We start from the raw sequence: 25,735 nt of genomic DNA on the forward strand, positions 1-25,735 counted from the left end.
AATGTAGGTTGAGATGAACAGAGACAATAAGTACAGATAACCTCTATGATAGTAGTTTGAAGGGAAGGTCCCTTTGTAGTAAACAACTGCACTTGGAGGCTTCCTGCTGCATTTCTACAGCCACTTTCTTTTGGGTAAACAATGTGACACAGTTCAGTGCTCACACACAACCACATGCAAACTCGCTCAATGTTTTTCATGTCATGCACGCACACGATGAAAAGGCAGGATGCACATACTGTAGTTCCACGCTCACATGGAGAGGACACAGCATCTAACAGAAGCACTCGTACATTCCTTCCAATGCCGAGGCTTTGTTTCCACGTCTCTTGTCTTAACAGAAGTCGAGCGGAGACGGATGAAACGCTGTGAAGGGTTCATCTCTTTTCTGCTCATCGGTGATAGTGTCAAGTGATCACTGGGGCTTGAATGCATTTCAGCTCTGTGGAGTGATACTCAAAATAGCTTTTTTTCTGTGGCTAACCACTGTCTTCCCTTTTCTCTATCTCTTTTCCTTTTCTCTTTGCTGCAGAGACCGTGATGGACACTCGGGTGGCCACAGCTGAACTGGGCTGGACAGCGTATCCTAATTCTGGGGTAAGTCGGCATGGCAACGCAATCAGCTGAAAAACTGATTCACAAGTTTGTCTTAAAACTCTCTCTGGTGTGTAACATGTAACATGAAATATGGTGCTGGCAAAGACAGTCGCACAGATAAATAGACAGGAAGGAAGGTTTGGGAGTATATAGAATAAAGTACTGCCCAATGTAGCTCCTATTATGAGTATTATTTTCTCTCTGTCCCAGTACATAATGACTTAATGACATAATGGGTTCATGTAAGCCCCAGAACACTGTACCTAAGTCCCTGAAAATGTGGGCTAGGGGATACCATAACCATAATAATACTGTAATGACACATTTATGCAGGTGAGTGGATGTATTAGGATGAAACAGGGGAGGAGGAGCTAAGAGGGTGGAAACGCTCAAGGCTTCTTCATTTCAAGAGAAGTATTTTCAACTTTTCGTTAGCTACATGCACATGAAAGCAGTGGAAATGGAACAAAGTGCCAAGTCATCATCATATTTTTTTCCTTTTTCCCCACAGTATCAGAGGTATGATTGCCCAATTACGTTAATGGTCCTAAAGAGACTTTTAAGACCTTGTTCTCAGTGCTGTAATTCAATAATTCAATAGAAAGCTCCATAGTCCAACACTGATAACCTGGATCTGGCTGAAGAGACGATGACTGTTTCCTGTATTTTCTGGGTCTTTAGGTCTTTATGAGGCATTTTACACACGTGTGTAAAGGGAGCTTTTACTGCCCTTGAACAGAGCGTTAGCTCTATTCAAACATTGGAGAATGTGGCAGCTCACTTTATTTGAAGGAGTATCGACTGAAAAAACTCAGAACCTGGAGTGTTTACAATGGAGTAACAATTCTGGAACTGAGAACAAAACAAACTCCCATAGAGTTCACACATGCACGCTGCTTTTAGATATGCACTAAAGTCCAGGTCCAATAAAAATGTCACAGTCAGATGCTCCGGACATTTTCTGAAACTGTACCAGCCAACGCTCTGGTAAAAATACCTGGAAAATGTCCCAATCTTATTTGCACTACAAAACCCTGAAAATCACAAAATAATTGTTCCATAGTTGGAGAAACTGTATATTATGTAAATAGATAGATAATAACTATGATATTCCAGACCTCTTGAACACATTCAAATCAGTCAAAAAAAATGTGGGAACTCATGCGGATTTGAAGATTGTTCTATTCTATACACGCCAATGTGTGTATAGCATTGTGTGTTTGTGTATTTTTACTTTTTAGCAAACAAAACTACGTTTTCTACGATGATGACTGAAGTGCATCTAATATAATTAGATACAATCTTTGCATAAAGTCTGTCTTCACTGAAAAAAACACTGACTTATTATGTTGCAGCCAAAATGAGCAATAGGAAAAAAAATATATATCTTGCATATTTATATATTTTCATTTTAACTAATTGTGAGGATGCCTTGTTACCTTATTGCTAATTCATTGTATATTTGCCTTGTAATGATCAGTTTGACAGAAAAGAAAAGCAAACACATTTTACTTCACTACTTTTTTAGTTGTTTTTTTTCTATTCTGGAGATTTTGTTTTGTTTCTCTCTGTCAAACGGAAACATCCAGTAAGACCTACTGAGTAGAGACATCGACTGTGCTATTTCCATCCAAGCTTGTTGAGTTCAGCAAGCCTCCAGGCACACAGAGCCTCTCGTCTGTGTTGAGCATCGTTTTTTAAGCCGCTCCTGTTGTAACAGTTCATGCCGGGGGAGACCCGCTGTAGGAAGAATACACTCATACCACTCACTGGTGGAACTTACCCTGCTACGCAGCTGTCTTGACCTTGCTGCTGGAGTGTCAGAGATGCAGCATGATTTTGTTGGATTTCGCACTCGCACACACTCTCCCACCTGCACGTTATCGCCTATACACACTCAATCCAGCAGTTTTTTTAAATGGATTTCTCTTGTGTGGAGCTAAATATTGAATTATATCAAACCTGTACAACACTCATCTCTGACGGCTGCAGGTGCATCACTTTGTTTGTGTGTAATGCAGCTGATTTGGAAACCAAGGATTTAATAAATACTCAATACACTCAGACATGAGCTGAGTATTTCCATGTCTTACATAAATGAACACTCGGTTACAAGAGCTGAAGTTGAAATTTAAAATAATCCATAACTATGAGTGCAGCCTGAAAGGAGTGAAAAGAGGTAAGTGTGAATTGAACACACAAAACACGAGGGGAGGAACACACACGCCAGCGTTGTCCCAGAGTTACACCTCATTAATGTCCTTCAGTAACTCCTTCAAGAGTTCATAAGAAGTGGATTCTGTGTGTGAGTGTGTTTGTATTTGGCTGACCTGAAGGGTTAATTTTGAAGGATTGCAGTAGCAGTGTCATTAGTTCCAGTGGTGTAAACATGAGGACACATCAGGGTTAGCCCACATGAATGTATAATGCGGTGCTATGCAAATGCACGCTCAGTGTCAGCATCTGCCAGAGAGACTGAGAGCTCAGAGGGCAAACAGATGTGTACGGAAAACATGTACAAGTTTTTTTCTTTATATTCCTTCTTTGTCTCTGTGGACTTTAAACACAAACATCTTCACTTTCCTCTGATTCTGCCTCACCTCCATCTCTTTAAGTCAGTCCCCTTGTTTTCTTTTCTCTCTCATTCTCTATCCCCCATCCCCCCACACACCCACACACTCATGCAACCACTTTATCTTTGCCAGGTCAAAGGAAATCAGTCAACACCTCTATACTGGCGGAAAAGCTATTTCATGGCAACATGTATGTAGAAAATAAAAATAAACATAAATTGCAAATTCACACAGTGGCATTAATGAAGTACAATGGAGTAAGATCTGCTCGTCCGTGTATCAAATCAATTAAATCCAGGGTTCGACTTTAAATAAGATTTCAATTAACTTAAAAAGATTCAAATGAAGAAAAACTAGAAAAAGATCTTGATTCCCCACTTGCATCATGTAAACATAGACACTAAGAAACAGTAAGAAAGGTGATGTTTGTGGAGGGAAGATTTTTACGAGGTGAGGAAAGGGTCATGAAATAGAATTGGCTGGATACAAACACTAAATTAAAATGCTTATAGCTACTGTGAAGCCTATGTTGTGCTATTCTACATGCAGGAGGAATCAGTGTTTGGCCCGAATGCCCCTCTATACACTCAGTTGGCAGTTTATCAGATACACCTCTCTAAAATTAATGAAGTCTAATGCAGTATCCTTGCAGTAAATCCTCTAACTTCATGAAGGTTATAATCTACAAGTTTTATTGAAAGTGTTTTAGGAGAGGTGTTGACTCAGCTGAATGATCATTTTGGAAGATAAAATATGTGCAGCTGTTGAACTGTATAACATTATGCAGAGATGTTTGTGTTTATTACCTCAGCCGAGGAGGTTATGTTTTCACCTCTGTCCGTTGTTTGTCGGATCTGCAACACTCATCATTGTAACATTCAGAAATAGAGCACTTTACAGTTTTGTCGGAAAACATGTTTAAGGAGCAGAAATCAATGTCGTGTGTGAAATAAGTGGAGGTACGCACAATAAATAGATTTTGATTATTTAGGACAAAATAATAGAAATACCTCTGTAAATAACTTAATCACAATCTAAACATTAAAACAATTTTGAAGGTTGGCTTTAATTTCAGGACTGACAAAGGTTTGTAGTGGAAGGAATTCTGAGCCATTAGAGAAAAGGAACATGAGTTTCTTCGTTTTAATTGTTCTTGAATAATTTAGGTACAAGGGGAACCAGAAGGAAAAAAATGAGGGGGTAGTATCAAGAAGGGGGGAGGGATTAGGAGAAACTGGAGTGAGAAAGGGTAAGAGATCAATTGAGTGTGAATGGGGCAAAAAAAAAAGCTGTGTAACCCAGAAACATTGAGCTGTGGATGTGCGTGTGGAGGAGAGCTTGGGTTAACTCATGTGACCCCCGGAGGTCACAGACACAGTTCAGGCTTTAAGGTGAGAGCCTTTGGGGGAGGGGTGCCCGAGGGGGTGGGGGGGGGGGGGGGCTTACGGGGTCAGCTGGGTGGCGGCGGCTGTGCTGACAGAGGCTGTGGGTGCTGTCAAGCGAGGAAAAAGGGGCAGTCTAGGGACAGGGAGGGATCAAGAGTGGGCCAAGTGAAAGAGAGAGAGAGAGAGAGAGATGGGTGTGGAGGATAAGAAGCAGAAAGATAAAGAGCAGACTTGCGATAAATCTCTTTGGTTTGCAGGTGCACAAGACGGGATGGAGACAGAACGGATGGCACCCTGACGTGTGTTTGTATTTACACTCGTTTGTATTTCCGCGTGTTGACTTGTGTGTGCGCAGGCATAAATTCCTGAGAGCGTACTGTTGCATATCTACACCTGCGTTATATGTGAGCGTGTGCAACTGCAGGTGCAGTTAGAGGGGAGACGTTTTGGGCAGCGCCCCTGCCTCGCTTCCCCCTCCCGCTGTGCAAAGCTCCTGTGGGACAGGACTGGACAGGTGTCAGGATACACTCAGCGTTTCCTAAAGAGCAGCAGATAGATCCACAACGGCCATCTCACCATATGCTGACCACACTCAATACGTCTCAATTATTCATACCCTACAGACAGAGCGGCATGCAGCGATTCAGCGTGGGCAGGGGAGCACAGGAGGAAATGGTATATTGAGGAAGATGAGAAAGAGCAAAAGCTAGATAGGAGAAAGGGGGTTGATTGAATGTAAATAACAAGAGGCAGAGGGAGACGGAGAGGAAAAAAAGACCAGGCAGAGTGAGGAGTGACGAAGAGAGAGAGATGGATGGAGGTGAACTCTGAACCTGCAGAGCCTCAGTCGAAATGGAAAGAAGAGAGAAAAAAAAAAAGCAGACAGTGAGTCATGCTGGCTGCGCTTCAACAGCCAGGTGAGAAGAGTGCCTCTATACATGCACGCAAACACACACACACATACAAAAATGGTGGGAAATTGTTTCACATTCACACATAACACTCCCTATAAAAACTGCAAGTCCATGTATTAATATCTGTTTCTATAAATATACATGTATTTAAACAAACACATTTGTGCAAATACATGCACATACATGCACATCAGACGTTGTCTTGTCAGTGGGAGACCTGTTTTATTTTACCTCCCTGGTTACCGAGTGTGATTTAGTTGTGTATCCACACAGCTGAATTCGCTTTGAGCTCAGAAATCGCTGCTCAGCATGACGACCAGGATGGTGAGACAAGGAATCACTTAGATCAAAACTGGCTTTCTGTTTGAGTTACCGTGTGTTACTCTGTGTTTGTGTGTCAAAGTTATTTTGTTAGACTGATTTCTTTGTTGATGTTGAACCGCTTCCATATCGTATTTTAGCTCCACACATTTCTTCTTTGAAAGGTAACATTCATTTTACCTTCGTAAGTTCAGGGAGACGTGGCCGAAAAAGCAGCAGCTACTTGTAGTGTAGTTACAGACGGAGCAGAATATTTTAGTGTTTGTGCAACAATGAAAGGATGAGGTCACAAGCTAAATCAGGCTGGTTTGAAACTGTGTGCCACTTCCTCAGACTATTCCCTTTTTTTTTTTTTTTTTTACCTTTTCTCCGCTTTCTATTTTCCCTTTTGAAATAAAACGTGGCTACTTCAATAATTGATTTCCTTCCTGTGGATTCCCCCCCTGATATTTCACATGTAAGAATTCTCTTGGATGTATTAGGAACTATGGACATCTTTTTTCCTCACAGAATAAATAAAAGAACAAAATAAGAAAGCTAGGGAGAAAAATATATCGAAAAAAACGAGTCTATCTTTAATTTGTTATGGATTTGGAAGAGTGGAAGGAGTGGCTGGAGGCTGTCTGACTTCTGTGTGTGGGAGTTAGTGTGTGTCTATCCCAGTCAGTATCTGCACTACCTGCTCTTTCAGCAGTCCTATACAGAGCTGCCAGAAACAGCAGTAAATCCCCCTGTTCTTGCCCTCCATCTTTTTTACCCACACTGACCTTCTCGCTGTCTTTTTTTCCTGCTTTTCTTTACTCCCGCTTATCCGTCCCAAGAGCTCAGAACTCTTTTTCTTTTCGCTTGGTCTTTGCCAGCAACCCCACATCACCCTCTGCATCCCTCTCACTGACTCTGAGTCTGGAGGATGGGGCTGTCATGTGTCATGGTTTGCAGAGTTTTTATACTTTCAAACACACACACACTCACACATGTGCACACATACACTGCGACAGACAGGGGGGCCCTTCACATCCAGAAGCTTTGATACCCTGCCATCCTCCTGTCCCCTCTTGACACACTCTTAGTAAGTTTGTCCCTAAATGGCCTTGCCTTGGGCCATAGGGGGCCAGGGGGCCTGCAGGGTGACAGCTTTCACTGCCTTTTTGAGTTTCTCTCACTCCCTTTACCCCCTTCCTATCACATCCCATTTCTGTTCATCATTTTTATACCTCTCATACCCTCTAAATAATTTAAGCGCTCACTCGTTATGTTCTGTCTTCCTCCTTTTGCAGATTTCTCTCTCCCTCTCTCGTTCTTCTTCATCTTCCACTTTTAAGCTTTTCATGTTCTTCTCTCCCTTCCAACTATTTCCTTTTATTTTGGCATTAATTGGAGACTACTGGCATTTATAGATTCACTGCTACACTTGAAAATGTTCTCGTCGATGAAACTTAGAAAGTAAAATTAATTCCTAGAATATGAGGATTACAGATCGTGATAATTTTTTCATTGGTAAATATACAAATATATTTAGAAGTAATCCAATACATATTCATTTTTATTGAGAACATTGATGCCTGTATTATTTACTTGTCTCTGTTTTCATATCACAAACAAAAAACTTGCTGTCACTGCTGCACCACCCACTGTTCTTTTGGGAATTATGCTCAATTTATTAACCAACTTTGAGCTCTGCAATAAAAATGTGCCTCCAGTACCTATTTGCATTTTTACCTACTGTGATGTCATGTCTGGAAGCATCTTCAGATGCTTGGTTTGAAATAAATAAATAATCGTCTGTACAACTTAAACTGATGTAAGTTAATAATCCTCAATAAATAAAAGTATTGCAATTGTGTAGAAAGAAAATATTTTAAAAAATGAACACTTATAATACAGACATTTAAACAAATATTTCTTAGCCCTTCATTATTATTATTTTCTCTGCTACTCTCCCGCCACTCTCTAGTGCTACAAGGAGTTATTAGCATGTTTTTTTAATGTAGTTGTTGGCTAAATTGCCTGTAATTAAAATATTTAGATTTTATTTTATACATGTTATTATCTGGGACACAAAACCTTTACTGCGCTCATGTTCCACCTGATGCCTGAGACCTTAACAGTAGAAGTTGAATTTGGTAACGCCTACATTGTTTACTATAGCAGCAACCATGCAGCATGTAATTAAAAATGTAAGTGTTAATATATAATATCAGAAAAGTTAGATGGAGGAGTGGGAGAGGAAAATGCCGGGGTGGATTGTTCACTTAACACAATTATGTGCATCACATTCAGGATCTGAGACGGAGGCCGCTTGGGAGCAAGTAATGAGACCAAATTGCAAATAATGTGCCAACACAGTGTATTTCTCACATTGTATAAATAGAAGTGTGGAATGAATACCACCAGTAACAAAACAAATCCCCCCACTAAAGCCTTGGAGAGTTTTGTTAATACATGGCATCATCTGTGAACTCACTTGTTTAACACCGCTGTGTAATAAATGCATTGACTGGGGCGTGGGCGTGGCCTTGGAGCAGATCTTCACTGAGTGACGCAGACGGACAGAGTTCTATCTGGGCTCAGCCAAACTGTGTGACTGTAATTATAGAGTGGCTGGGATCTGGCGGCATTGGGAGTGTTTCAGACATCACCATTTCCTCCCCATCCATCACATCCAGCCAGGCGGAACTAGGCCTCAGATGCCCTGAAAAATAATCATTCTTATTGCAACTGGCCTGACAGCAGCCCTCATTCAATAACACAGCTGATCAGAAATGATAATAGCAATCATGCCACCGCATATTTTAGAGGCTGCAGTCTGATTGTGTTTGTGTGTGTGTGTGTGTGGTGGGAGATGAGGCATAGCATTCATAATATGTGAATTTGCAATAGACTATATGAGCATGTGTCTGGAAGCCTGTGTGGGAATGTTAGTTAATGTGGCTGCAGTCATCAAACCAACTGTTGCCTTACATGAACATATCCATTGTGTTGACTTCCATGAACAGTTGTAAAGGTTGAAAGGCAAATATCCTCATTAAGTCAGTGGGATTTAAAACAGCCTTTGGGCAGAAAAGAAAAGCTCTCTGGCTTGCGATGATAGTCGGGAGTGAGCTTTGCAAAATGAGAAGAGCACTTTTCAGCTTGGGAATATAGAGTTCTATCCCTATCTCAGCTTTTCATGTCCAGCCATAATCCACCGTCCTTCTGAGACCTTGGCCTTTACAGATCTGTCAATGTAAATTTCACCTGTGCTCGTGCCATTCCTTTTTCTTCTGTTCTCCCTTTTCTTCATTAAATGCTAACTTATTCATGCAATAATTGTTTTTAAAAATTGGATTCATTGAAGGTACACTTTCGCTGCCTCAGTACAACGTTGTGTTGTCATGAATAACAAATAGGATCATTACTGAAATGCCCATCCCAAGCCTGTAGTATGAAAAGCAATCTCCTGCTTTGCCTCCACCCACATGTTTCAGTCCTGCAGTGATAGATGAAAAGACAGCTCTTAGGTAAAAAGTGCCCACAAATATGCCAGCTATTCCTCTTGGGTTTACAAATGCAAACACAACACCTTCGCCATTCCATCAGTGGAAATACTGTATAAACACAATATAGCCCCAGAATCTTTTGGGGAAACACATAAAAAAGGAAGCAACTTCTACTAAGTGTTCTTTGTTACAGGGTAAAGTCAAAGTCGAGTGTTTCAATGAAACGGGCTCAAGAACAGAAAGGAGCAAACTTAAGGGGAACACTGACAGTGGAGCAGTACAGTTTGGCCATTCCTGTTATTATTAAATACATCTCTTCTCTTTGGTCACACTGTAAAAACTCAATGTCAGATTGAGCAGTTGGAGTTTTGATGGCTTTTCAGGAAACACTTATCAGGTGCTCATTCGTTATTTCCAATGTTATTTCTTGAGACCTTTCTAAGATGAGGAGCTTTAGATGTTGAAATGCTCCGAGTTGCTCGTCATGCGTCTGTGCTCAGTATGTCTGAGCATGTACTGTAGCTGTATTAAGTGGGGCTGATGGATTTGACCATGGCATCGACTCCACCGAGGTTTAGTCAGCAGATATTGGACCCCAAAAAATGCTTCTCTATTCAAGTATCCTTCTTGTGTGAACAGGCCAAGGTTAAATGATGAGCCAAAAGTAGTCGAGACACGTCTTTATGTATTTCTAAAAAAAAAAAATCAAGTAATTACATCTCACAGAGCCCATAAGGACACAACAGCTTTTCTGGACAACACAGAGTATGTATATATATACTGTATATATATATATATATATATATATATATATATATATATATATGGTCTTTGGAACAGAAAAAAAATAACAAATCGAATCCTGTCATACTGGCTCTCTTGAGGACCATTTGTACACTATCTTACTCCTCATTACAAAAGCTCTACAGTCTACTGAATAACCTTGTTTAAATGATGATAAGCATTTCAAGGAATTCTCATTTCTATTTCTAATATCAATTCAACTGACAGCCTCTGCTGATTTTTATGTGCATTACTGCTGTGGACAATTTGCAGCAGTTTTGAGGCTCATGTTTGACCATAGTCTGATAGAAGAGATAGGTGCTCGGCCATTGGAATGTACAAACCCCAGGGGCAAAACAAGTAAGTCTACAGTTATAAACCCCATGACCTCTTAAAACTTTCCTGAAAAAAGAGGGTTCCTCTGGTGGACAACGGTCGATATGACCTTTCGTACTATTTTGATACCAGACCTATTCTCCATTGGTTTTGTCATGTCAGCATCAAGCCTGACTGGAAACCTGCAGTGTGCATATGGTGGCTCTTGTCCGGTTCCCACCGCGCCTGCTCCAAATGACTCATTAGTCCAGTCCATTTCTCCTGTTAATGTCCACAGGTGATACATCCATCTTCTGATAGGTTAGTCCCCTTAGCTCCCTGACTGGCTTGCTCTTGGCTCCGCTGTTAGACACTGTCGTCCTCCAGAGCGAGGCTCTGACCATCTGAGCTGCTCTGTGTTATTTTAGCCTTTGAAGGTAATGGCAGGAGATCAATGTGATGAATGGCCTTTATGAGGGCACTGTATTGATGGCTGATGGCCGTGAACTGAGGATGTGGGAAAGGGTGCATCAGCCTGAATTTATTACCGCCTCCCCGTCTCCTTGATTCCTCTCCTGTTTTTTTTCTTTCATCCTTCAAACTGTCTCTTTCGTTTCCTCTACCCTCTCTTTTCGAGCTCAGTTAGCTGCGACTGGTCATTAACACAAACATTAAGCGCGCTGTGAATCCATAGCTTTTCCATCTCCTCGCTACTTCCCATAAAACAGAGCCGCCATAATGACACACGCAATGGCCACACTTGATAATCAGGGGAAGGGGAAGAGTGGCTCCTATATTATTGGTAAAGCAAAGCTTTTAGAGTGGAGTCAACAGGTACATGGGGCTGAATTAAAATAAGTGTTGTGTAAAGGGGCACTAAATATTTGTCTAGTATCTCATCAACAAGAATGTTTGTGTTCAGTGATATTTGTATGAATAAAATATAAATAATGATGCAAGAATGTGTGCAGTGGGGTTTTCACAACTACTTTGCTTGGTCGTAATCTGCAGACTTTTTAGTTTAGTCCGAACCAAAATAACAGGTGTGAACAGTTCCTCGGATCATGATCTGGATCAACGAACAAAACTTTTGTGCTGGTCTTGGTCTGCATTAAACAGACCCATAGTCTGGGTAGTTTGCAGTTTGAAATTTATTTTTGGATAGGTCAGACTGTTGGACACTCACCCATCTACAAACTAATACATTTATAGGTAGACGCAGCCAAGGTGATGATGACTGAAAAGTCCTTAAATTGCTGCTGTGTTTTGTTAACTGACTGCCACATAAACTGCATTATCTTATCTTTTGAACGTATGTGAGATCTATAGCAGGAAACACATGTGGTGACACATAGTACAAAAGAGGAAAAAGCACTTAGGAACATAAGATAATCACACTCGCCCTCCCCCGCACCTTGTTCACCTTCAGCTCATATGAATGATACATGCCAGGAATGCATATATGCGCTCTGGTCCATAATACATGGACTAAATATAAACAGCGCAGGACTAACAGTGTTGCTTTATACACAAATCCTTGAAAAGAAAATGGATGCAAGGACTAGGGAATTCCATTATCAGTGAGGTGACAGGTGATGATGCCTTCCCTTTTCTCTCCACTCTGGCGAGGTCAGAGAGATGTCAGAGTGCAGGGGATGGATTTGATTTAAATGTTCTAAAAGGTCTGTAAGAGAGCAAAGGAAAAGGAATAGGAAGCCTAGACTGAGTGCTGACTGAAGAACCTGTACTGCTAACATGCATGCATCATGTGTACTGCAGGGCTAATGATAAAGATGCTGAGGAACAGTGTAATAAAATGTTTTGGTCCCACAGAAGCAGAAATGTGTCACATAGCCTCGAGGACTTCTGCAGTGAAACAACAGCCAGCAAATCAATATGCGGTCGGTAAACCATCAAATTATAAACAACATGTTATCGGAGTGCGCACACACACAACCACGCAGACATCAACTGCAGATGATTACAAAGCTAGTGAAAGGATAAAAGGACATCGTGTCTCAAAATGTGATTTCTGCTAAGTAACTGATGCACCTGAAATAGTTTTCTTCATTTTTGACACAATGGTGACACAGAAAATCTACCGAGGAGAAAATAATAAAAAAAAAACCACACTTCATTATTGTATGAGCCAATGAATTTCTGGACAGATTTTAGATGGGCATTATCGGAGACGCCTCGGGCCTCTCTCCGGCTTGAAAGATGGTGGTCATTTGGCTAGACGAGGGGCGGAGAGGACCCCCTCCTAGACTGGAGCAGACGGGTGCAGAGGAGCCTAGGGCTGGCTGTATTAATGAACAGGCAGTGCTGAAAGGGACAGGTTCCTGTAATGCTGATGAATGGTCATTACAGAGCAGAGACGGGAGAGGAGAGCGGGAGGGATAGAGAGGAGAGGGGGAGAGGAGCAGAGCAGAGTGGGCACCGAGGGAGCAGCGGTGAAAAAAGGCTTTAATTTGCACCTCAGATTTCTGTAAACTCGTTTATCATGTCAGTAGTGTCACTGTTCTCCACGTGTCTTCTCCCTCCACCTCCTCCTCCTCGCTCCTGGCCGAAACAAACCCTCCTGTGTTTTTTCTCCAGGTGTACTCCCTGGGCCAGATCATTTCATCATGTGCACCGTTTATGTGCATCTTTGACCCCCAAACCTTCAAATCTCATCTCAAATCATTTCATGGACCCATGCATCTGATAAGGATTCGGAATCTTTTGACCATCTCTTGACCGGTTGTTGGGGCCTGTGTGTGGAGAGGTGGTGTCTTCTCCTCTCCATTAGGCCTGATTGAGCACCCGGGGCATTAAAGGTCAGCGGAAGGAGGAAGCACCAGGAGATATTTGCACAAAAGAAACATGAACTGACTTGAGGCCCACTCACAACACTACAGACCTCATTAGCTTCTCTTTGCCTGAAGCTGTTTGGATCACTTGTGGTGTTTGTGTGTGTGTGTGTGTGTGTGTGTGAAAAACAAAAACGGATTCAAATCACCCTCTCTATTCAATAGATTTATTTCAGTGGGGTTTTTATGTGACTGTTGTGACTGAATGATTTTGTGTCCACTCTGCTGCTGTGTGCCCTTATCAACAACATCCTTCGAAATTAAAGTTAGACTAGAATTATACCTACACTGCTTCAGACATTCACTGGACTCTGCAAATCCTCTGAATTTTCATCTGGAAGTGGTGTATGTGTGAACACAAATGTCCAGGTGTGATGCACCATCTGACCCTGTAGTATAAAGTCCATAAAACTCTGTCTGTTGCACCCAGCTGCTCCACCTCTCGCCTAAACAATGCAGAGGATTTGTTGCTGTTGTGAACGCGTCTGTGCAGAAAATGTCTCACAATATCAGCAGATTGTCTGTCCCTAACATTTGGAATCTCAAATACATGCGCCTAGACCAGCTTTTCATTTCAGTCATCCCTCTTCCTGATTCTCAGTTTTTCATCAGGATCTGCCGCACTGAGGTAAAACCTCTCGGGGCCTCCAATCGAAGAAAATGTGCGGATCACACCAGCGAAAAAGAAAAAAGACACTTTACATTGTTTCCATCAGGCAAGCTCATAGCTGCCATGAAGTGGTCACCATCTGTCTGATTGAAATTAATTAGTGTAGAATCTTGAATTTGTTAAACACCATATTTTATAAGCGTCAGCTCAGTGCCCATCCCCATAGGTTGCAAAAAGCAGCACATCCCAAGTAATTACTGACTTTGTAGATTGCAGTGGTAGTACACATTCTACAGCTGTTGAGTTTATTTCGAGAACAAGAGAGCAAAGATGTGTTTGTCTTGTTGCTGTGCTTAAAACATTATTTATGATTCAGAGAAAGGATGTTTGTGCATCCTCCATGCACAAATAAACCCTGCAGCTTGACAGGCTGATTCCCTCTGCTAATCCAGGAAGAAGACTCACATTTGGTGCCTTAGGGAGATTACTGATATGTGTACAAAATCTCTGACGCTCAGCCAATATTAGCATTCTCTATCACAAAATGAGAAACGACCACAGCCTTGTCACTGATGATTACTAATCAACTGTGTGCACTCCCCCCCTCTCTCTCTATGTCTGTCTGTAGTGGGAGGAGGTGAGTGGCTATGATGAGAACCTCAACACCATCAGGACCTACCAGGTGTGTAATGTCTTCGAGCCCAGTCAAAACAACTGGCTCCTCACCACCTTCATTGATCGGCGTGGAGCTCAGCGCATCTATGTGGAAATTCGATTCACTGTCCGCGACTGCAGCTCCATCCCCAATGTCCCCGGCTCCTGCAAGGAGACATTTAATCTCTACTACTACGAGACAGACGCCGTCATCGCCACCAAAGGCACCGCCTTCTGGATGGAGGCGCCTTATCTCAAGGTGGACACGATCGCCGCAGACGAAAGCTTCTCACAAGTGGACTTTGGTGGGCGCCTGATGAAAGTCAACACGGAGGTGCGGAGTTTCGGTCCACTGTCTAAAAATGGCTTCTACCTGGCGTTTCAGGACTACGGCGCGTGCATGTCCCTGCTATCCGTCCGAGTCTTTTATAAGAAGTGCCCGAGTGTCGTCCAGAACTTTGCAATCTTCCCAGAGACAATGACAGGGGCTGAAAGCACCTCCCTGGTCATAGCAAGAGGAATCTGCATCCCCAACTCAGAGGAAGTAGATGTTCCTATAAAGCTCTACTGCAACGGGGACGGAGAGTGGATGGTTCCTATTGGCAGCTGCACATGCAAGGCTGGATTCGAACCTGACAATGGCAACGTGTGTCGAGGTGAGTAATGAGTAGAATTTTACACATTCATACGCCTCCAATAGTTGCTTGAGTGTTACCTCTGCTAGTTGCAAGCACCCAACTTTCTTTTCATCCATCACTCTCTTCTGAAATGGACTGCTTATAATAGAATAAGTCACTTCATTACAGACAGGCGACATGAATTTGTTCTATTTTAGTCTTGGATCTCAGATTTTCCACATCGTTGGAAAGGCTGAATCGACTGCGTTTCATGCGTTTTGCTGAGCATGACGTTCAGTATTCCTGCCTTGATCACATCCACCTCCTGCATCCTCAAAAGGCGCATTAGCATTGATTCTAAAGCTGCAGTGAATGCCAGGCTTCTGAGCGGCACAGTTTACAGATGGTGAGAGGTTTGATTCTGCCTCAGTGTGATGTGTGGGAAGACTTAAGTTCTGAAGAATACGTAATAACAGGCATTTAAAGAAGAGGTTAATCTGGGTTTTCTGTTCAGGCTGTCACTTTCTCTTTTTGTCCGTCCTCTAATGCACCTTCATGCTCGGCACCCTGCTATTCTGACACACTCACAATTTTACACACACTGGCATGCACGCACACACACACACACACACACACACAAAGAAAATTTCCTCAAGGTGTCTGATTGATAATGTGAGCCGCCCGGGGCTCAGAGTGTGGAGCAGTATTGGTTGGCCCGCTTCTGGAGGTTAGCGGGAGAGTGTGTGGAGCCCAGATAAGATTGATTGACGCACATCTGCTCTGATCAATAAACAGATATGAGAGTGCCACATATCTACAAAGCATACTATGTGTGACTGTGTCTACTGTATCCTCCTTGCATCGCTCTATACCCTACGCAAAGTGCAACCACACAAACACACACACACACACATTAAGTCCTTGGCGGGGGTGGAATGACTTTCAAATGTAAACGACAAAGCAAGGGTTGGCTGCCTCACTCAAAGTTTTCCTCTCAGATATTTTGTGCCATCTCATCAGAAGTGTGTTTTAGATTGTTCACAGGTCATTTCATTTTGCATAACTTGTTTTTTTATGATTATTATCTTTTTTTTCAGTGGGAGATACATTTAATTTACATATTTTAACTCAGGTGTCGTACATGAATATGCACCTTTACGCAAAAAAAGAAGTCTTCAGTTCATTATGACCAAACTAATGACTTGTAACAATCAAACTTCTGTTTGCATGCTGTGAGTCGTTATTCTTACTTTCCAACGGAACAAAAGCTGAGCACAACAGAAAATCAGTCGAGTTCGAACTGATTCGACGAGGCCAGAAATATAAAGTGTGCTTCTGACACAGTAGTTACCTTTATGCTTTTAACATATTACTCAAGAAACCAGCTGATCAATTTAAGTGCCTTTAATCCTATTTATTCAAAGGTAGTGTTTTACATGCTAATCTTTTATTAAATGTCTTTGTTCTGTTATGGCATGAAAAAAATGCATTCATTCAATGTGTCAAGAACTTTAATGTAATTAAACCACTAAGTTATTTTCTTTAAGATGTTTAATATAGATACCCTTAGAACAAACATTTCTGAGTCACTTCATCGTATGTAGCTTCCTTTAGACCTTAAATGACACCCTGTGGAAATGTAGGGTTATGGAAGGAATCAAAAAATCAGTCTGTTGGTGGGGGGAGCTTTTAGCGTGTAGCTGGAGGAGAAAGTTGTATAAACCTGTGAGGTGTGTAGGTTGACCTTAAGCCTCAGGACGTACACACACACACACCTGACAACAAGAATGCAAGAATAGAGAAAGAGAAAAATAGATTCAGACAGAAGGAGAGCAACAGATGATGTTGCCATTTTTATCTCTCATAACTAGCTTACTCTCTGGAGACTCGTATGGAATCTGTTCGCCTCTCATCTCCTCAGAGAGGCCCCTCCAATAAGAGCATTCTCAACCTTTTATTTTCCGCTGCAGTCTCTTTTCATGGGCTTGTAATCCAATGTTTAAACAGGGGGAATCTAACCTTAAAGTGCTTGTGGAGGCTGAGTACTATGGGCATCCAATCAATTGGGGGGTTGGTGCAATAACACGGCCTCAGCATCGGTTCTGAAGTAATTGCCCATTAGAGATGAAGTAACACAAGCAGGAACACAAAGAAAACGCAGTTTCATGCTGAAATAATTCCCCTCATTGAGAGCGACATGAGAGGGAAAGGTAGAATATTGGTAAGGATAAGCTCTGCAGTGCTTAAAAGCACACTTGGAAATGGACTACATTTATATAGTTGTGTGAGAGTTAATGTGACACCACAGGTCACATTCACACACACACACACAGACACACACACACTCGTACAGCGCTTGTCCAGCACACACACACACACACACACACACACACACACACACACACACACACACATCGATGGGGACAATTTGGGCTTCACTCTCCTGCTCAATGACTCTTAGACACATGGATTGGAGGCAAGAATTGAACCACTGTCTCTCTAATTAGTGGATGACCTGCTCCATCTCCTGAGCCGCAGCTGCCCCTCTGTGCCTGAGCCACTGATATGTAACTTCTGTTTTGAGCTGTTGTAAACAAGCCGATGTTGTGTTACACTTGTGTTAGAATATAGAGAATATATAGGAAAAAATTGAGTAAAAGCAAATGACTACTGAATAAAAACAGAATTACACATTATACATATATATATACAGTTAAAGCCATAACTAGCTTTGTAACCAATGAGAAAGAGAAATGCATAAATTCCCACTTTATGGTGGGAAATAACTATGGAATGTAACATGCAATTCCTGGGTGCCAGTCAGAGAACTGTGTTCGTCAAATGCGTGGTTGTGAATATGTTTATCTATGCACAGTGAAAAGCAAATGTTGTGAGGGATGATAAATGTTTTGAGGTGACACATTAATCACTTTTTACTTGTTTAATTTGCAAGTCATTTAATATGACAGGGAAAATAAGCTTAATTGCACCTGAGTGTGCTTGTGTGTGTGTGTGTTTAAACCTGCTTGTCTGCGTGTTGTCAGTGTGTGTTTGCGTGCATGTGTATGTGTGAGCGAATCTACCGTACCTGATTGCAACCTCTCTAATCTATATGTTTTAATTAGTGACATGTAGCTGTGTGTGTGTGTGCGTGTAAGTGTGCGTGCACGCGGCCTGCTGTTAGTTGGGCAGAGAGACCATGTAGAGCTATGCACTGTAACGATGATGCCAGCATGCCATCCTCATTACCAGCTCCCCAGCTCCCACACAAGCCATTTGGGTATCCCCTTCTCACTCTCTCTCTCTTTCTCTCTTCCCGTCTCTCTCCCTCTTTCGCTCCTTCTCTTTCTCCCCCCTTGGCTATGTAAGCAATCTGCTAAATATTTTATCACCTCCCTGTTAAATCGAGCGGAGACACAAATAGCACCCCACTACCTCCACCAACGCAAAGCTTATCTTGTGTGTGTGTCCTGCTCAGCTTAAGTGTCTAAAGAAAGAGCGTGGTAGTTTTAGCGAAACCCTGATTAGATTTACTTCACATCCATCTCTGTTTCTGTTTTTAATCATTGAGCATTTTAATGTTCCTTGTATTTCCATATATAAAGATTAAAACTCCCCGGTACACTAATTATTCAAACTCTTAAAGTGGATGATGTGGCTTAAATTGCTTCAGAGTAAACAGTCACTAAATGACACTCCATGAAGAGCAATTCAATACTCACGATTCTTTTGTCTTCAATTGACTGTGAACACGTTTTCCTATGAGGAATAAGATTTTCTTTGAGCTGATAAATTCTCTCCTACCTGGCGTCTATGAAGCTGAAGCTCTCTGATGAGGCCCTCTAATGTATTTTGTCTTGTTTTCATAATTATTTAACCAAACCCAAATCTCCTCTGTTCATACCTGGCATTAACAACTTAGTGTTTCACCTGAGATCTTGAGATTCTTTAGACCTGTCAGAGCTGGACAGCTTTGAGTAAAAATTATGAATGTATTTCTTGTGATCGGACCCCACTTCACGGCTCTATGTGCAAACACACGTTTATTTTTTGTGTGTTCAAAGAATGTGTTTTTTACCCAGTGTTTACAGATGTATCAGATGACATTGTTTGTGTGTGTTAGTCCATGAGAGAGTGAGCGGGGTCAGGATGGGCAGAAACAATCAGTGATCTTTGAACACCTCTACTATGTAGTAAAATGTTCCTATTTACCCAGTCGGTGTTGATATTGTGGCTGAAAATAAATCAACCCAAGGCGTAAAAACACAAGCGAAATAAATGTAGGGAATCATATGTCAGGACACATTTGACTTTTTTTGTCCTTAGCACTGACCACTTGTGATCGGATCATGTTAATATCCAGGTAAATGAATGAAGTTATCGAGAACGCTTTTAAGGTTCGATCACTCATTCGGAGGTGGCCAGCAGACGCATACGGCCACGTTAACTGTGCATCCTGGGCCACACTGATTGACTGTTAACTCAGATGATGTCTGCTGACCCGCTACGATTTCATCATGCACCAAAAATATTTGTGCACAGTGTTTCACATACATTGATCTCATTCCCATCCAAAGCACATAGCTCCTCTGAGTCTGTGGGTTCCGGGAGAGAGCAGAGTAGAAACATTGTAATAGAAGAAGAATTGTTTCTAACGTGTGAAATGTATTTGAATGAAAAAGGGGCAATGAAAAGCGTAACAGCCTCAATCATGATCCATGATATAATATGGCTTTTTATTCTCTGTCCATCCATCTGTCTCTAACTCACTACACTATCCATGATTATGCTTTTATTCAGTTATAATTCCTCCCCACCACAGTCCTATAGACCCACACTGCAGCACAAATCTCATATTTCCTCTCTCTGTTAGGCACCAGTGGGCTTTTGACACGCTGGTACATTAATATTACAAATATTCAAATAACTTTATTTAACATTCTGCAGGCTGACAGTGGCAGCGGGAGATTCACAGCCCATTGAGCAAGTGCGCTTCCCTGAGCTAAGTGCCGATTCATCATGGCTGCCTTACTCCTGTCTAATGGCTGCCATCATGGGGCACGAGCACACGCGCCCGCTCTCTCTCTCTCTCACACACACACACACACACAAACACACATTTGTCTGGCACACTTTGAAATACTGTTAGTTCTTCCATGTGTGCATTTTAAAAAATGTTAAATGTGGTGTTCCGAGCACATTTGTCACATTATTAACTCTAGCCTTGAACCTCATAAACCTCAATATATACCCATACAGACTCCATTGTCGCGGACAGCAACCAGCTGCTTTATTACTCGGAGAGATTAGAGATTCTAAATGAAATAACGTAAAATTCAGAAACAAGCAGTTAAACTCTTTGGACGTATTCATTTGTTCGAAGCATTTAAAGTTTGGCTTTGGTGAATGTTTACTCTGAACTTTTGGTTTTTACAGTTCTCTGCTGCGACAAGGGTTTGATAACTTCTTTATATGTCTCATCTGAGTATAAAGGATCTGGCAGACAGCACCCACACAAGCCTGGTGAGCTATTACAGCCAATTCCAGCCTGTTTGGCCTTGTCTACCGCCGTTCCACAGGGTTTACTTAATTTGCAGTGGACCATTCATGTGTAGTCTCGAACTCACACACCCCATACACACACCACCATCCACTAAGTCACCTTGAAGCCTAATTAAGTAAAGGTCTGACTCTTCCTGTTCCTATTAGTCCTATGGCAAGTGCGGACCAGTGTGCAGGAGACAAAAAACATGGAGAGGTGGGAGGAAGAGACTATATAAGCTATAAGAAAGAGCAGAGGCTGAAAGACTTCTTGTTTCCATGGGTCTCAATAGACTGAATAGGGGGATGGCAGAGAGCAGTGGTGAAAGAGTGTGACCCAAACAAAGACTCTTTGAATTTAGGGTCCAAACAGAGTGCCTGTAATGACCCCAAACACAGATACACTGCTCTCGCCGCAACGACAGAGTCAGCCCCTAATGATGTGAGTGGAATTCAGAGATTTTGTTCACACATAATAGAAATACCCAGCACACACACCTCGTCTTATCCCCCATGGATGACACATACTCCTGCTCCTATTATTTTTCACTCTCCCTCTCTTTCCTTTCAGTTGCCTTTTTTTTTTTTTTTTTTGTTTGGTTCTCTAACCTTCACTCCCTTTCAAGCCATGGTCACTGGGATTTTTTTTTTTCTTACTCAGCCTTCCTTTGTCATCTCTCACTTGGTCTTTCACTTGGTTGCTGCACAGGAACTTTTCAAGAAGGCTCCCTTTGACCCGATATCTCTTCCAGTCCTCCTTCAATTCTTCTTCAGCTCTCTTCCTCTACTTCAGTTTTCACTCCTCATATATGTCCACTACTCCACTCCTCTCCTTTCTTGTGCAGTCCTCTTGTCTCCTGCTTATCCCCTCCTTTGCTCTCCTGTCATTTCCTTTCCTTTCCTCTTATGTCTTAACCTATTCTCTCCTATTCTTTTCTCTCCTCTCCTTTCCTTTACTGTCCTCTACTCTCATCTCCAGTCTTCTCCTTTCCTCTCCTCTCCTTTCCTGCCTTCTCTTTTCCTTTACTTTCGTCTCCTGTCTTCTCTGTCCCTCTCATTTCCTTTCCTTTCCTCTCCAGTCTTCTCTTTTCCTGCCCCTGTCCTTTCCTCTCCTCTCATCCCCGGTCTTCTCATTCCCTCTATTCTCCTCTTTCCCTCTCCCTCTCCTCTCCTTGATGGACACTGGGTGCTGAGGCCAGGGGGACACACAGGGAGACAAAGGCACCCTAATGTTCACCAGATGGCTGGGGCTCTGCCTAATTTGCCTATTTCACCCTCGCTGGCAAAAACACAAAAGCCCAGCACTGTGGGAGCCTCCACTTCACCCTCTCACCCCTGGCTGTGACCTCCATCAATCAAATTTCTCACTTTATGCTTTTGAATTATAATTGCACCTTTAAGATCATAACAAAGAAATCAACCATAGTGCTGTGGAAAAGTGTCTATTTCTGCAGAAGAGACCAAAAGTTAAAAAAGTTTAGTGAAGTCTTGACAGCACAAAGCGTTGTCACTCTCCATGTACTTTTATGCCTCCACCGCTCACCCCTTCTCACTTCTCCCCCTTCTCTGGAGTATATGCTCCATCAGGCAGTAATGAGGAGACATGGTGAGCCTCTCCACAGAGCGCCCCCCCCCCCCCCCCCCCCCCGTTTCACAGAGTACAAATATTCCCCGCTCTCCACCGCTCGTCATTTGTTGATTCTCCCTCTCCAGTCATCAGTGTCCATCAGTATTCACTGTTCAGCTAATAAAACAGCCCGGCCTGTCGGGTTTGACAGCCGAGCGACACATTTCAATTCTAGGAAATTGTCTCGTCCCCTCCTGGAGGTTATCAACGGCAGGGTGATAGATATGGACTAGTCAAGGTTAGGCTGGGGAACTTGTGGATTTACAAATTAATTAGAATTGAATTGTAATTATAGTAGGGCCAATATACCTTTGTTTATTCTACATGCAGTGACAGCAAGCCAACAGAGGAACCGGGAAGAATGTAGGTGCAAGCATAGTTCTTCTATTACCGCTGGTGATATCTCGTCATGCAGGATTACAGATCTTGTTGGTTTTATTTGACCAGTTTTGAGAAATTGACCTGTTGGACCTCTTCCTCCTTTTCCTTCCTCAGAGAGATGATTTCTCCAGTAGAAAGTAACTGAAACTGTCGAATGGCATTCAGAACAGCACACACCTCTGCCAAAGCCCTTTAAATTCAATCATACTGCACCAAATGGCAAACACCGATTTTTTTTCTGTCCAGATCCATGAATAACTCTCTGAGTTTCTTCTGGAAATGTTGCAAACGCAAACACTTAATAAAACATAACCCCCTTGATAGAGGAAATGAAAAGTATTGACACGGAGGTGGATGATTGGTCATGTAAGAGAAATGAATGAATTTAAAAAAGGAGAAGATGCTGTTGATAATGATAAGCACCACAAATGAGCGACAGCTGTAATTTATCTCCAAACTTGGATAAATAAAACCAAAACTTTCAATGTAGGTGTATGAAAAAGGAAAAATGTTTGTTGCATTTTGGATAAGTAGTCCTTTTAGTGTTACCATACCAGGACAAAATTCTACTTTTTGCTCAGAGGATGTTTCCAGGATTTTGTGTTTTTAATAGCTTAGGAAGCACAGATTACAGTTCTGGTAGATTGACTGATCAAAACTACTCAGCACAAAGTCAGCATGATGGGATTATGTTCACAATAAGCAAGACCTAAAAGCCAAGTGTATATATCTTCTATGCTTTGTGCTGATCCTGTCAGTACTGGGACTTAATATCAAAGCAAAGCTTAAAATCTTTGGATAAATATTGCACACGTTGAACTTTGCATATTTCATGACCTAGTAACATGTCATAATTTCTCTGCTTTTGAAGTGTACAGTACATTACTTTCATCTTCTGTGCTCCCCTATTAAGCAGACGTGAAGAATTATATGTGTGTAATCAATGTGATGACACCAGACATTATCCTAAACCAACTAGGCTCCCTATAACAGGGCAGGTCGCACCAAACACAACCTCAAAACCTTCACAATATGCAATTATCCGGCAATTAGACGACTCCCATAATGGTGCGTTGCAGTGTGTCATTGTCTGCGTGTAATTGCACGTTTTCGTTGACAGTTAACCCAGCCTGTACTTTTCAGGGTCAGGGCATGTGGTTCTGCAGAAACCAGAGGAAACGTCTTCTTTTTCCAGAGTGACGGACGGGAAGAGCCGAGGAATCCCCGATTCTGAGAGACACATCTCTGTGACAAATTATCGATCTCGGCTTTGCTGTCTCTCCTCATGCCACGGACCCCCTTCCGTGGCTGTCTTACAAAAAACGCCCACTGGAGGAGACTGTGTGAATATTGTATCTTGAAAGCAAGACGGGGGAGAGCAGGAGTGTGTGTGTGTCTAGGCGTGTGTGATGAGGGGGCAGTGATAAAAAAAGGAGAGAGAGAGGAAAAAAAGAGAAAGAGAGTGACTCGGTAATCCTGTCTTTGAACACTTTGGGCTTTGTGCTGCATTTGTTTACGAAGTTCCCACACTTGCTGGGGGGGCTGCAGCTTTAATTCTCACACCCAAATTAGCATGAGCAGACTAGCTATGTCTGTGTGACGCATCATATGCATGTGTGTGTCCCTCTTCGTCTCTCTGTGTGTGTGCAGTTGAGAAGAGGAGAGAGCACATCCTCTTCGGCGGGGTCAAACCAACGTTAATGGACTCTTCAAAGTGTGTGCGGTTTTATGGAGTCTAATGAAGTCTGCGAACCTCTCAGAGGGTCTTTCTTTCGGCTCGGTTTGTAATAAAACGTCATCACACACCCGTCATCCTTACCCTGTGTTTGCCGAGCGGGAACAGCTTCTGTGTCAATAGGCTGAGTGCTGTCTACGTGTTGCAGGTATCTATTCTTTGGAGGTTGGATTGATTGCATTTATTGTCGTCTGCAGAACTGCAGTGACTCATATTTTGATGGGGAATTGCTAAAACAAAAAGGAAATGCATGATGGGCACGGTAAATGTAAAAAAAAAAAAACAATCCTGTTATTTTATACATCTGAGCAATCTTGACTTTTCAGTCTTCACTCATTAGATCAGATGCTGCTAAAATGCATGTTTAGTGCTAAAAGAGGTAACCTTTGCACATTGTTGCAGTAGCTTGAATGACGTCAGCGCTAACTCGAACATCACTTGAAATCTGATGAGTGTATCAGTGTTGACAGAAGTGATACGTTTGGTGCACGTCTTTGTTTTTAGAGAACTAGACTGGACTAGAATCATTCACCCTAGAAATTAGGCTATCGCGTGATCTACACACTGCTGTCACTGGATATGGATTATGCCCCCACTTCATTGTGCAGAAGAAGTTGTTTACCATGTGATACATGTCTCTCTCGTCAAAAGCAATAGATATCATTGATTTTATGGGTCAAGATATGTAATTGACCCACAGTTCTCACAGCTCATATGCTGCTATGTTGCTATGGATTAGATGGCTGCTTTAAAAACAGGATGTTATGTTGCTTTTAGTTGATTGACGTTCATCCCCAAGGCCGATTTTACAGTTAACAACATTTTAATAAACCTCAACCATTTTAATGAGGCGACAACTTGGACAACACCCCAGAGAAAGTTTATTCACCCTCTAAATCTTATTTTATAGAAGTAATGATTTTATTATTAGAAAGAAAATTTGATTAAATGTGATGCACTGAGCGATACCTTTATAACTTACCCTCTGACAGGGTTTTATGATGTCTATGCGCAGTGCTTACAAATACAAAAAAAGTCCTCTGAAAGAGCAGAGATGTTATCTTGTGTAACTGTGTAGCCAGACCAGACTGCACAGTGGTATGCTTCTCAAAAAGAATGATATCTGATTAGTCTGAGTCCGAATAGAGGCAGAAGCTGACAAACAAATGGATTTGCTGTGCAGAGAATGTTCTCTGGGGGAGCTGGATGGGCCGAGATACAGACACGCTGCCTTTGTGTCGGAGCCAGCGTGAAGCATAATAAGACCCTTTGGGGAAAGAACCAAACGCGGAGTGATAGTGACACAAAGGCACACATGCTCATACACTCAGTCAATTTCACTATCTCTCTG

The 25,735-nt window shown here is 42.1% G+C and overlaps 1 protein-coding gene across 4 annotated transcripts in view; it reads left to right on the forward strand.

The window, feature by feature from the left end:
• LOC109646353 (ephrin type-B receptor 1-B) overlaps positions 1-25,735 on the forward strand; it is a 149,698-nt gene that overhangs the window by 44,915 nt on the left and 79,048 nt on the right. For all 4 annotated transcript variants that reach the window (XM_069511283.1, XM_069511285.1, XM_069511284.1 and 1 more), the window contains exons 2-3: positions 533-597; positions 14,458-15,139. In XM_069511283.1, the coding sequence (XP_069367384.1) occupies positions 533-597; positions 14,458-15,139 (747 nt within the window). The remainder of the gene's footprint in view (positions 1-532; positions 598-14,457; positions 15,140-25,735) is intronic.

This window comes from Paralichthys olivaceus, chromosome 16, assembly GCF_024713975.1.
Source record: "Paralichthys olivaceus isolate ysfri-2021 chromosome 16, ASM2471397v2, whole genome shotgun sequence".
In the NCBI taxonomy this organism is placed as follows: Eukaryota; Metazoa; Chordata; class Actinopteri; order Pleuronectiformes; family Paralichthyidae; genus Paralichthys; species Paralichthys olivaceus.